We start from the raw sequence: 13031 nt of genomic DNA, 5'->3' as shown, positions 1-13031 counted from the left end.
TTACTGTCAGGAAGTTCTTCCTAATGTTTAGGTGGAATCTTCTTTCTTGTAGTTTGGATCCATTGCTCCGTGTCCGCTTCTCTGGAGCAGCAGAAAACAACCTTTCTCCTTCCTCTATGTGACATCCTTTTATATATTTGAACATGGCTATCATATCACCCCTTAACCTCCTCTTCTCCAGGCTAAACATGCCCAGCTCCCTTAGCCGTTCCTCATAAGGCATCGTTTCCAGGCCTTTGACCATTTTGGTTGCCCTCCTCTGGACACGTCCCAGTTTGTCAGTGTCCTTCTTGAACTGTGGTGCCCAGAACTGGACACAGTACTCCAGGTGAGGTCTGACCAGAGCAGAATACAGTGGCACTATTACTTCCCTTGATCTAGATCCTATACTCCTATTGATGCAGCCCAGAATTGCATTGGTTTTTTTAGCTGCCGCGTCACACTGTTGGCTCATGTCAAGTTTGTGGTCAACCAAGACTCCTAGATCCTTTTCACATGTACTGCTCTCAAGCCAGGTGTCACCCATCTTGTATTTGTGCCTCTCATTCTTTTGCCCAAGTGCAATACTTTACATTTCTCCCTGTTAAAATTCATCTTGTTTGTTTTGGCCCAGTTCTCTAATCTGTCAATGTTCCTGGCAATGTTGCCAGGAAACAAGCCAGCATCTGGATTGTGATGCCTGAACCTTGGCTTGTTTCTCTCTAAACAGAGAAGCAGTATCCCAAGGTTGTTCTTTGCTTATTGTTTACAGTTTGCAGTGAAACAAATAAAAAGCCCCGGTTCAGATGTCATCAGAATCCAAACTCTGACTTGTTTCGTGGCAGTGGCAGTAGTAGGGAAAATAGTAGTTTAACATGCTATGCAAACCAGGACATGATTTGAGAAGTACTATATGGTCTTTAGTTGTAAATTATTCTATGAAACTGCCCCAGAAGCCTCTCCTATACTATTTCTAAGAGTTGTTAGTGGACACTTTGTTGTGGACTAGAAGTGAGCTTTAGGGTTTTGTGCTGAAAAAACATCTTTCACATTTTTCAGTACATGATTTGGAAGAACAAATAACATAAAAACCATACTCAGATCATAGTGATTGGACGTGTTTTGTATATTTGTAGGCCAGGGGTTGGCAACCTAAGGCCCATGGGCCACAAGCGACCCACAGGGGTCGTTTAACCAGCCCCTGAGCCGCCCACTCAGTGAGTCCCCACGTGCTGCGCTAAACCAGCGCGGTGCGGGGACTTGCTTCCATGGCGCCAGAAATCATGTCGATGCAGATGCCTGAAATCGCAAGTGTGTTCATGATCCGGCCCATGGAGGGATCTCTGCTGGAGTGAACCGGCCCAGGCGAGGTAAACCTTGCTGACCCCTTTTGTAGGCAAATAAAACTAGCACAGTGCAATATGTACTGGAATTCATACTTGATTAGGTTAAAGCAAAACTATAAACTCAGAATTCCTGATTTGACTCTTCTTGACATTCTGACTCTAATCTACTTTGAATAATTTTTGAAGGACAATTTAAATGAACCTCACTGATTCATCAACAAATTCTATAATATTCTATATTTTTATTCTTACTATTTTCATTTGAAACTAATTCAGTATACAGATAGATATACGCATATAGGCATGTTTCAGTTGACCTGTTGAGACCCTCATATTGAATAATTTTGTTTGTTTATTTTTTTTAAAATTCGTCTAACACCCTTCATCCAAAGATCTCAGGGTGGTTCACAGCATCAAAACACAAAATGCATAATAAAAACAAAAACAAGAAGTATTATTAGAAACCACTGTCATTTTCCTATAGCAGAACAGAAACAATAACAAAAAATGACTAGCTGAAATACTGGGCCCATAGTAAATAATGAAAGGGGTTGAATGTTTCTCCTAATATTCCCCCCATCCACCCAGAACAAGATATTGTTGCATGCCACCTCAATCCCAGAGCAGTGTGAGATTCCAGGGTTTCCAGGCACCCAAGTTTGTGTTTCCTTCAGAATGAGGAACAGCAGAGACTGCGGTGTCTTTATCATATATGATTTATTTACACTGCACTAACATCCCAGAAGAGTCTTGCTTCACCCATAGCCACAGCCTTGGTACGAGCAGAAATCAGGCATACTTCTTCCTCCAGCTTCTAACTTACACACACAAAACTCAGCTCACAACTCTGTCTTTATCTTACTAACAACACACTTCTGCTACACAGAGCCACTTCCTTTGTTACCTTAGTGACCCATACTTAGAGCTATCACCAGAAAGCTTACCTGACTATTCCAGGAATTTGAATCCTTGCTTAGATTTTAACACTAGCTGAATCCAGAAATTACTCCCCCCCATATAAAATTTCAGTGTTGTAAGTTTGCACTAAGTAACTTTTCTTTCAAGATAAAAATCGGCTTGGAACAGAATTAACCCCCTGCAGTAAAATCGATTTTTGTGGTCTGATGGAATTTTGCAGTGTGCTGTAATAATTTGTTTTAAATATAGGAGAATCATTCTTGAAGTGGTGTATAACCTCCACCACACACACACACACACACACACACACACACACACACACACACAACACACACACACACACACACACACACGGGGGGGGGGCATTAATTTATGATGATAGGCAAAATGTGAAGTTATTTTTCCTACCCAATTTTGAGAAGTTGCTAGGGATAAAATGGACCTTAATTAGCCGAAAGTGTGTGGTAGTGTCACTTTCCCTTTCATTTTAATAGGGGTAGACTGGACACTTGCTTCAAAAGGAAGGACTTGTGTTTTACCAAATCGACTACAGAGCTTCTGTTGCTGCAGTTTTCAGGGCAGGCACGATGGTGATGTATCAAAATCTGCAACCTATCCCTGAGTTGTGCTACTTCTGGCTCTGCCCATGGTTAATTTTCAGTTCTCCTCCCCCATTAGTTGTCAAGGGGGGAGAAAAAAGAATGCAGCAGCTTTGTTTCCACAAATAGGTAGGCCAGCTCTGCAGTTTACGACAGAGGGAAACATTTAAGCCCATTTTTAAACTTCCTTTTTACACCCCCTCTGCAATAAGGTTACAGCATTACCTTAGGAATTACAGCTGTTAATTCATCTCTCACATAAATATTACACGAGAGAGAGAGAGAGATGGGAGGGCAGGCATGCTAGCATATAATGCCACCATTTGTGTACTTCTTTGTTGTAATTTATTAAAGAAAAACCTCCATTGTTAATAGCTGGTTTTCAAAAAGATTCAGAAGAGTGCAAGTTATGTGTTCAGCCAAAGGAAGAAGTGATCGTAGCAACTTTGTAGTCCACCAGTGGGGAAATTTTTTTATTATTATTATTTCATATGTTTAACTATGGATTACTGATGTGCAACCAAACCACCATAGATTTACTGCAGCCTTGTAGAAAAGGAAGAAATCTTATTTAAAGGTTGCTCAGAGTTGATTCTTCACATAGGCAACCAAACCAATGGATATTTACATAACTGTTTTGCAATACTATCTTGTCTATTCTTCATACCATTGTACCGTTCATTGTATGTTATCAAAAATATCACCAATATCTCATGTAACGTCAAGCAAAGTTGCTGAATGTTCTACTTGTATTGCAAGCTTTTGTTTTCTGGAGCTCAGCATAATATATAGAATCCACACATGCAGTTTATAGAGCTGTTTTAAGAATTTAGTCTCATCTGAAATTTCCCCTCTATCTAGCTAACTATGTAAGTCAGATTTAAATGTAGTGTGTGTGTAACCACCACCACAATATAATGACTACAATTCCCTATGTTTCAACTTAGCAAAATCTGTCCACTCTTTCTAAAGTAGCAGTCCTGTGCACATTATTTGAGAGCAAGTCTATTGTGGCTGCCAAATGCATTTTTAAAAGACTGAGTTACTCAGGTTTCATGCATGTGTGCAACTGCTGCAGAACAAATTGAGAGGACGTGGTTTCCCTATCCTCAAAAGGGCATTTTTCAATTTATTAGCATGGAGACAAACAAACCAGGCACCCCTTTTTCTACATTAAAATGGAGATTGATATTCACATGATGATTACTGCCCAGGGAATGCATGAACTGGCCTTCACGTGGCAACTGTTCTATGCAGTGGCTGGAATGAAAGGCAATTGCCATGGATAATTTTTAACTGCTTCTTAAACTATTTAAGCTTTTTTGGAGCTACGTCTTTTTACAGCCTGAAACACCTAAAACCCAAGCATGCACTCGATTGCAATTATCCATGATCAGATAACATTTTTGTTAGTCTGAATGTATTATATATGGGGCTATCCTTAAAAGATGGTTTGGATACTACAGATAGACACTGTACCATGAGACTGTTAACCAGGGCATCTCATTAGAAACATCTCTCTTCAGTATCAAAAGAGCTTCACTGACCACCATTTGATTTTTCAAACCCAGTTTGAGTTGCTCATGTTGACGCTAAAGTCCTTTCTCAACATCACCCTGCCCACAAATTCAGCTATCTACCAACACTCCTCTTCAGGTGTTCTGATGTTGGACAAATGTGATGACCGAGAGAGGGAGTGCACCTAGGACCTATTCTGCCCTTTGGGTGCCAGTCTAGCTTTTTCTATTTACCCAGGACTTCTAAGAATTTTACAATTTCAGTAAGCCATTTTAATTAGTGTATTGTCTTGTGTTTATGCTGATTGGATTTTGTGAGTTGTAATTATTTGTGTACGTCAGGCTTAACATCTCATCCCAGGTGTAAAGTGTGGGTCCCATTAAAACATCTTTCAAAGATCTTGAGGTATGCAGGCAATAGAGAATCTACCCCAAGTTCCTTGCTATAATCTTTTCAGGTTTGAAAGGCATACACTTTTAAAGCCTTCCCTGTTCTTTGGACGTCTTCGCTGATCTTTATAATAAATTAGAATTTGATAAACAAACCACTTACTTCCACCAGGTACTCTGAAACAATTTTAAAATGTATATAAAAAGGCTATTCTTGTCTTGATTGACTTGGTGTTGCATTTAATAAATACATTTCGAATACCTAAAGCCAATTTTTCCTTCAAATATTTTCCAGAATCGAGCTTTTACAAACCTTGCTGATCTTTTGAATTATTTCAGATTTAAAAGTACTTGTTCTTAGTAAGAGGAACAATGTGGCTTTTGGTGCTGTTTGCCCCCTCTCCGTTCTCTTTTTTATTATTCTTTCTCCCCCATCTTTCTCTGCACAGGGTGGGTATTCTGCTCCTTCCTTCTCTCCCTGGCAGGGCTCATTCCAGGGCATCCCTCGGACTGTTCCACCGCAGCGCAGACAGAGTGAGTCTGTACTTCTCACTCATATCCCTCACTGTGCTCCAGTAGCAGTTTTCCCTTTGCACGCACTGTTCATTGTGTAGCATTCTGTTCTTTCAAGCAAAAACATCAGACACATGCGAGTCTGTGGTCTAACCTCAGCACCTCTTTCACTTAACGATATAACTGCAACTTAACAGCTTTATCAAATGGTTTAATAATAGATCTTTAAAGCTACCTGAAACCTTTATTTCATCTATCCTGAAAGTTTGCTTGTTCTCCACCCTTTCATGGCTTTAAAAGTGCGTGTTTGTCCCGTTTGTTCATGTTATCAGCATGTATGCTCATCCAAATATATTTGTTTGATATTTGTGGAGATGTGTTCATACAAGTCATACTTGGATAACAGTATGTGACGCATTGCTATATTTGGAAAATTAAACTTTTCTTTCAGCTTTTCTAAGAGATCTCTCAATCAGCAATGTGCCAGAGTAACAAATTAAGGAAGTAGTGGCTTTTCCAGCAATGCATGATTTATTAATAGTACTCATTAACTAGCAACAGCTTGATCTAAAATGGGATATTGTTCTTTATGCACAATAGAAAAGACAAATTTGTTGATTTGTACTGTACTAAAATAGAGTAGAAAACTAGTAAAACTGATATATTGTGAAGCACTAGCTTAAATTATTTCAGGGGAAATATAAAGTGGCTACCTTGTTTGTGTAAACATTTTCATTTGCTTATGGTAGATTTTTTTTGCATTTTAAATTATCCATACCCTAGAAAGCTGATTTGCAAAGTAAGGATATATTCCAATCAATTTTATTAAAAGTTGAGTGGTGAAATGCTTTTTTTAGTAGTTTGAGAATTTGCATTCTCAGCTTCAGTTAGATGCTGCTAAATAAATTAAGTATGGGTAGAAATTAAGATCTCAGGCAATGTTCTTAAGAATATAAAAGGATGATAACTAAAGGGCTACGTATGTTGTGAGAATGCTATTTGGGAACTAAACAAAGACTGAATACCAACTGGTAAGCGTGTGTGTGTGTGTGTGTGTGTGTGTGTATGCTCTCTTTTGAACAGAGCAAAAACCTGCTCCTATTTTATATTGTGGGCAGAATTGGAACTGAGAACTGGCATTATTTCACCCTTTCCCTGGGATTTGGACTTTGCTATATGCAGTTCCTGCTGTGGACATGCCCCTGTTCTAAATAGCAACACACAGATGTGCTGCATTCCCAACATGTGGTTCAAATCCATGACCCCTGAGATTCAGAGGGTCTCATTCCCAAATGAATGCCTAGTTTCTATTATACTGGACTACACTTGGACGAGGAACTGCTTTGGCTGCTTAGCTGAATTTGCCTGGGCCCATCTTCTCATAGAGTTTGGATTAAATAGACCTCTGTTGTGGTCCAACAGGATGCTCCTTATGATCTTAGTATGTATTTCATATTTGGTGGTTCATTAATTTTCAGTGCTATAAGCTGTGCAGTGAAAGTTGCTTAGGGCTAGAAAATCAGTGAAATAAGTAATATGAAAGAGTTCAGTGGAATGCACTTACTGGCCTAGTTCACACATCACATTAAGCCACAGTTTGAAACAGGATGGAGCACCTACGGCCCAGGGGCCAAATGCAGCCCTACTGACCTCCTTCCAGACCTTGGGACTCTCTCTGAGTAAAGCCCCCTCCCCAACAACACTGTTTCCCCAAACTACACCACTAACTGGCCTTCCTTCACATTCTCCTTTAGAGTTTTTGCTTGGCTGGAATGTGTCCTTGGACGCTGATAATGACTCCTTTTTTTATCTGGATGGACAAAGAGAGGTGTGTGAGCATGTGCAGAAACTAATGTATTGTAGAAAGGAGCTACCCACTTTTGCCTTCCCAGCACTAGCATGTGGTCCCCACTCCCAGAAGGTTGTCCAGATGGCAGTATAGTTTTCAGGCTGAAAATGTTTTCCGATTCCTAATTTTAAACAAACCTGTTTGCTTTTTGTGTTGTCCAAATCTGGGCTCATAGTTTGTTTCCTTCCAACAAATCACAAGTAGTAACCAAGGCTTGTTCTTTGCTTACTGCTTGACATTTGTTTGAGGGAAACAGGTCCAAACCTGGGTTCAGATGAAATGACAAGCCTAATTCTGGCTTGATTTGTCTGTGGTGCGGAAGCAGCAGAAGTGTGGAACAGCAGCATAGGAAGCTGCTTATGTGTCTAGACTAGGTGTGGTAAACCTGTGACCTTCCACATGTTGTTGGACTCCAACTCCAAACATCCATGGCTGATGGGATTGGAATCCAACAACACATGAAGGGACTGGAGGCTCCCCCATCCCCCATTTAGACTGGTAAACTTCAATCCCTCATACCCAGTTGCCTGGAAGCTTCTCTGTAAAGTCTTTGGTATGTGAACAGTCACAGAAGTGCTGATTAGTTTGATAATCAAAGGACCAATCATACCTATATTGAGTCAGGATGGTGGAAGTAAGTGGAATAAATCTGGCATAATTTCAGGATAGAAACTTGTGCAAAACCAGCTAGGGGTTGGGCAGAGTAGTTGTGGATTTAGGAAATTATGAGCTGTGGAAATACCCTGACTCATTTTTGGGTGAGGGAAAGCCAAAAACTTATAGTTTATCACATATTACTTTTTGAGCATTAATGATAGACTGCAGACCAGGGGCAGGCAATGTGTGGCCCTCTGGATGTTGTTGGATGGCAGCCCCTATCAGCCCCAGCCAACATGACCAATGGTGAGGATGATGGGAGCTGGAATATAACAACATCTGGAGGTGCACAGGTTTCCTACATCTGATATAGACAAAGCCTTCAAAACAATGTGATGAGCAGGAAGTCCAGAGGCTATTAGAATTTCTGTGTAATCCTTCAAATTATCATAATTAGAGTCAATGCTGAGTTCCTGATAAAGGTGAGTAGAAATTAGGTGCCAAGTCAGTTTTGTCCTTTGAAAAGTTGGCATAGATTTGTTCTTAAGATTCAGGGATATACATGCTTTATGTAAAAGACCTGCGTTAGTACATTGGAATAAAAGCTTTCCTCAATAGGTTCATATACACAACCATGTAATGAAAGAGAGGGTACTCTTTGGTCATGGCAATTGCTCATTGTTGTGTCTTGGTCCTCTGACACCACTGTCCTTGTCTTTTTCTTGTCTCTGCTTTCCATTTTGCTATTGGCAAGGAGTTGAGGAATTAGTCCATTACTTCTATGATAAAGCGTGGTACAGTACAACTTCAGATTTCTTCCTCCTTCCACTTCTTCACTATTGTGTATGCTGCCTGCATGGTGCATGCATGTCAAAGTTGTGCATGCAGAGTTGTCTTGTTTTCTCCATACCTCATAACATTAATAGGAAAAGGCTGTTTGGTAGTTCTTAATGAAATCAAAGTAAATGTTTAATCTCACCTGTGTTATAGGCAAGAGAATCACATTTTCATGCCTGTATTTTTCTACACCTTACTGAGTGGCATTAAGTTGTATGCAAAATTGCAAAACATTTGAAGTAATTTCCAGTTTACTGTGTGTGTCTTATGTGGCAATTCTCTTCATTGATTTTCTGCTATTGAGCACCCTGCGACAACTCATGTAGAACCAGCCTTCACAGGATGCTGCTATATTGTGGCAGGGTATGTGTGGATCCTTTATACTAGAACATCTTCTAGAGAAATCTGGAAATGGATAATTTCTAGAACCTATCTTTATTGTAAAAATACATGTTGACAATATCCAAAGGCACAATTGGTGTTTAATATTTTGTCATAATCTTCTTCCTTGGTTAGACAGCATTGGAAGTATTCTACAGCACAATAAACATATAGTGCTTTTCTTAGTGCACACAGCATTGCATATGAGTTTCCATTAATCCTTATAACATCCTTGTAAGAGGCTGTTATTACGTCCATATTACAAAGTGAGATGGGGATATGGTTGGAAGAGTGATTACTTAATGCTTCCCAATGAGTTCATGGTAGAAATGAAATTTAAATTGGAACCTGACTCACAACTACTCCTGTCAAGCAACATTAGTTTCACATTAATGGAAAGCTCCACAAAACACTTTAAACAAGTAGCTATCATATACATTTCAGTTAGGTCTCTACCAGGTGTTTGCTGGTGAACAACTTAAGAGTGAAAGTAGAGCTTTAGAGGGGAACCTGGCAATGGAGATACGTCTTCTGTTTCTCTGACATTTGCTCCATAAAACAAATTGACGTGTTTGACCCCTTCCCCTGCAGCAATTTTTTTACATGAGTGCTACGAAGCAGGCTGCTTTTTGTAGTGGGTGAAAGTGTTTGTGAAAGTCCCTCTCCAATTTCATCTCAGCCATGCAGTTTCAATATACTTCAGACTATACATGTATAGCCAGCCAGTCAACTTATTTAACCAGCTAGCTTATTGAAATACTTATGTAACTAAAAGTAAATGAAAACTCAGGCTTAAATTAAACTAGACCTAAATTAAAACAAACTAGTAGTACATAGGCATTCCATATACTGGAAAGCACATATTAATGCCTATGCAGATTTCTACAGTTGATAGCATTTGTTTCAATAAATGGCCTATTCATTGTGATTATAGAAAAGACTGTAATTTTGAATATGTAAACATATTTTTCTTGCTTAGACAGAAGGTACATCTTTAAACTAAGCTTATTAAAAGTGGCCAAACCATTCAATAATAACTTGGCAAATTTCCTTCTGGATTCAGTATAAATGTCAGTAATAAAAGTACATAAAAACAAATGTTTTTGATCACCTGAGCTCAACTAATTGAAAACAAGGAATTTTCTGATTCCATTCCTCATATCAAGTAGACACGATTTGGAATATCTGTAGCCATATTCAGATTATCATATCCTGGATGATTGAGCCAAGATATGAACAAGACTTGTACCCACATAGGCAGCTCCTTCTTTCCTCTTTATGATGACATGTTCTCCATTGGCCCTTCCATTAGGATAGGCCATGAAGGAGGCTTGCCCAGAGGGGAAATAATCTGGGGGCAGAAACTGAAGACCCTTAATGCTAATTAAAGAATGTGGACCGTTTTTTAAATGAAGATTAGGAGCAAACTCTTTCCATCTTTTAGAGAAATGTTTTCTTAATTTAGCTATGATAAGGTGTGTGTAGTTTTTTTTGCCCGACATTGATTTTTTAGATATTGTGGAATGATCCTAAATTTGGCATTGAAATCCAGTTTCTGGATTTGATTCTGCTTTGCTAATAAGGTATTAATCCATTTTAAGAGGCTTTTAATACTACATAAGGATTCAGAACCTTTTAGCTATAAATTTCAATTCTGTCCTAATTCAAACTTCTGGCATAGAAGTCTTTGAAATCTATTTTGTGGAATTTCTAGCTGTTCCGTCTGCATTGTTCCTCTAATCTTGGCTCCATATGACAAATTGGGAAAAGATTTCTGTGTGCCCTACCTGCAGGGGGAAATAAATTTGGCCAGATTGCAGGTTTAGCAACCTTTTACTATGAGAGTGACCCCAATTGTTAAAGCAAACTGATTCAAAGAACTGTGAGCGTAAGGAGAAATGCATCAATGCAGTGTAGTGCCACAGTGTAGTGGGGATTGGGTTATTGCAGTCTTCTCCAGTGTGGTGCCTTTAAGATGTAGTTAGATTCTCAGCCTGCATTATCCCTTATTTTTGGCTATGTTGGATGGAATTGGTGGAAATTGAGGCCTAACATCATAAGTTGGGGAATGCTGGATTACAGTATTAGAAACAAGAAATAAGGAAAATATAGGATGCAGCCTATTAATTTGAGTAGGCCATAGAAAGGCTTGATACTTTGCTTGTGCAAATGAGGGGAGTCCTTAGGGTCTGGAGTGCTCTTCTGTTAAGTCACAGGGCACAGCCCGCTACATTAATGCATTAGTGCAAAGATGCACTGCTACGACTACTAACTAGTGATTTTTAAAAATGCATAATTGGATGGTAACCTTCAGTAATGGTAGAAATGGAGAAAGGATCTGCACATTAAAGCTCTGAATTATCCCTTTTTGTCTTCATCATCCACTGCCATGCTTCTCCACTTTGACAGTCTGGAGATGTCATGGCAGATACAAGCCAGGACAACCTTTCTGGCTCTTCTGCATGTCCTTTTCTGTTAACCATTTCTTTTCTCCCTTTCCATCTCCTAAAATAGTAAACTGTAGAATGTTAAGTCCTCCTACACACAGTGTTGCATGTACCTCCGTGTAACTTTGGAGTCTCCAGCAGCAGTTAAGTGACATGCACACATGGAAGTTGGGGTTCTGTCAAGATTGCTTAGACACATATTCACACTTAGGTTGTCAACATTGTTGTGGAAAACACCTAGTTTACATACTGTACCTGCCCTGAGACTAGGAAATTAATGCATCATATTTAATGTTCAAATCTTCAAATTGCTTTCTTAGCAATTCCTTATGTTGACAGCAACTCTAGGTGCTGGAGGAAATGTAGAAGAGCAAAGGTGGGCATACAACTTAGAAATATGAAGTAGAACGTCAAAAAGATTATAGGTAGGCACTGGACAAATGAGAGAAAATGAAAGAATTTCAGGCAAGGGGTAGGATTTACAGGTGGATTTTCTTCACATTATGGTACCTGGCACTTGTATGCCTTCTTCTAGTAGTAATATATTTTCATTTCCTTGAGTTGCCAGTATTTTTACTGGGGCATATGGTCAGAAATGATGGACTGCTGGGAAATACAAGAAGTGAATAAATATAAAGACGTGAGTAAATATTACAACATAAAATGTTAAGAAATGTTGATAGTTTAGAAATATTTAAGGTCCTTGGAATAGTTGTTCCTGCATTTCTTGGTACATATAGAAAATAATTAATAGAGCAGTCAAGTGCATATCTGCTCAGAAGTAGGTTTTATAGTAAAGTGGTATTTACTGTCAGATAGATGTGCCAAGGATTGCAACCTTAGAATATTAAAACACTTTGTGTCAATAGAATTCTTTCATTTTGTAAAGGAGACTTTGCAATGGCTGTCTGTAGTTAGATTTCTACAATACAAGAGCAGTCCTAGAGTGCAGTTAAGAAAGGAGAAGAGGTTTCCATGACTATAGGAGGTGTGTGTGTATGGAAACACACACACACACACACGGTAACAAATGTTATAGCTCACCCAGTCATGAATCTCCAGGACTGGGCAGTTTGAAGACCACTTAAAGCATCTCTGGCCCAGGGAGATGCACTTAACCACATGCATAATATGTGGATGTTTTCATTTGAGGCAACCTGCACCTTCCAGGCAAGTCCCCAAGCTGCTTTTTAAACTCCCCTAAGCAATAAAAGAGGGACGCGGGTGACGCTGTGGGTGCCTAGGACTTGCCGATCGTATGGTCGGCGGTTCGAATCCCTGCGGCGGGGTGAGCTCCCGTCATTCGGTCCCAGCTCCTGCCCACCTAGCAGTTCGAAAGCAGCCCCGGGTGCAAGTAGATAAATAGGGACCGCTTTATAGCGGGAAGGTAAACAGCGTTTCCGTGTGCTGCGCTGGTGCTGGCTCGCCAGCTGCAGCTTCGTCACATTGGCCACGTGACCTGGAAGTGTCTTTGGACGGCACCGGCTCACGGCCTCTAGAGCGAGATGAGCACGCAACCCTAGAGTCGGACACGACTGGCCCGTACTGGCAGGGGTACGTTTTTACCTTTTTAAGCAATAAAAGAGTATAGTTGGGGAGCTACTGATAAGGAAACTTCTGCTTCACTCTGCACCATAAATACTGGCTTGTTGAGAAAA

The 13031-nt window shown here is 39.8% G+C and overlaps 1 protein-coding gene across 7 annotated transcripts in view; it reads left to right on the top strand.

Annotated features, from left to right (window-relative positions):
- The window catches only part of CCSER2 (coiled-coil serine rich protein 2), a 53935-nt gene that overhangs the window by 32868 nt on the left and 8036 nt on the right, over positions 1-13031 (top strand). Inside the window, exons 10-12 of one of the 7 annotated variants that reach the window (XM_083740303.1) lie at positions 5199-5283; positions 8463-8502; positions 8850-8908. The exons of 4 other annotated variants lie outside the window; for them this stretch is intronic. In XM_083740303.1, coding sequence (XP_083596429.1) covers positions 5199-5283; positions 8463-8502; positions 8850-8871 — 147 coding nt within the window. In that variant the 3' untranslated portion in view covers positions 8872-8908. The remainder of the gene's footprint in view (positions 1-5198; positions 5284-8462; positions 8503-8849; positions 8909-13031) is intronic. 2 more of the 7 variants (XM_083740301.1, XM_083740302.1) reach the window with 2 other exon arrangements.

This window comes from Podarcis gaigeae (assembly GCF_964106915.1).
Source record: "Podarcis gaigeae genome assembly, chromosome: 5".
NCBI lineage: Eukaryota > Metazoa > Chordata > Lepidosauria > Squamata > Lacertidae > Podarcis > Podarcis gaigeae.
The sequence above is the reverse complement of the archived record's forward strand: the minus strand, read 5'-3'. Positions and strand labels throughout refer to the sequence as shown.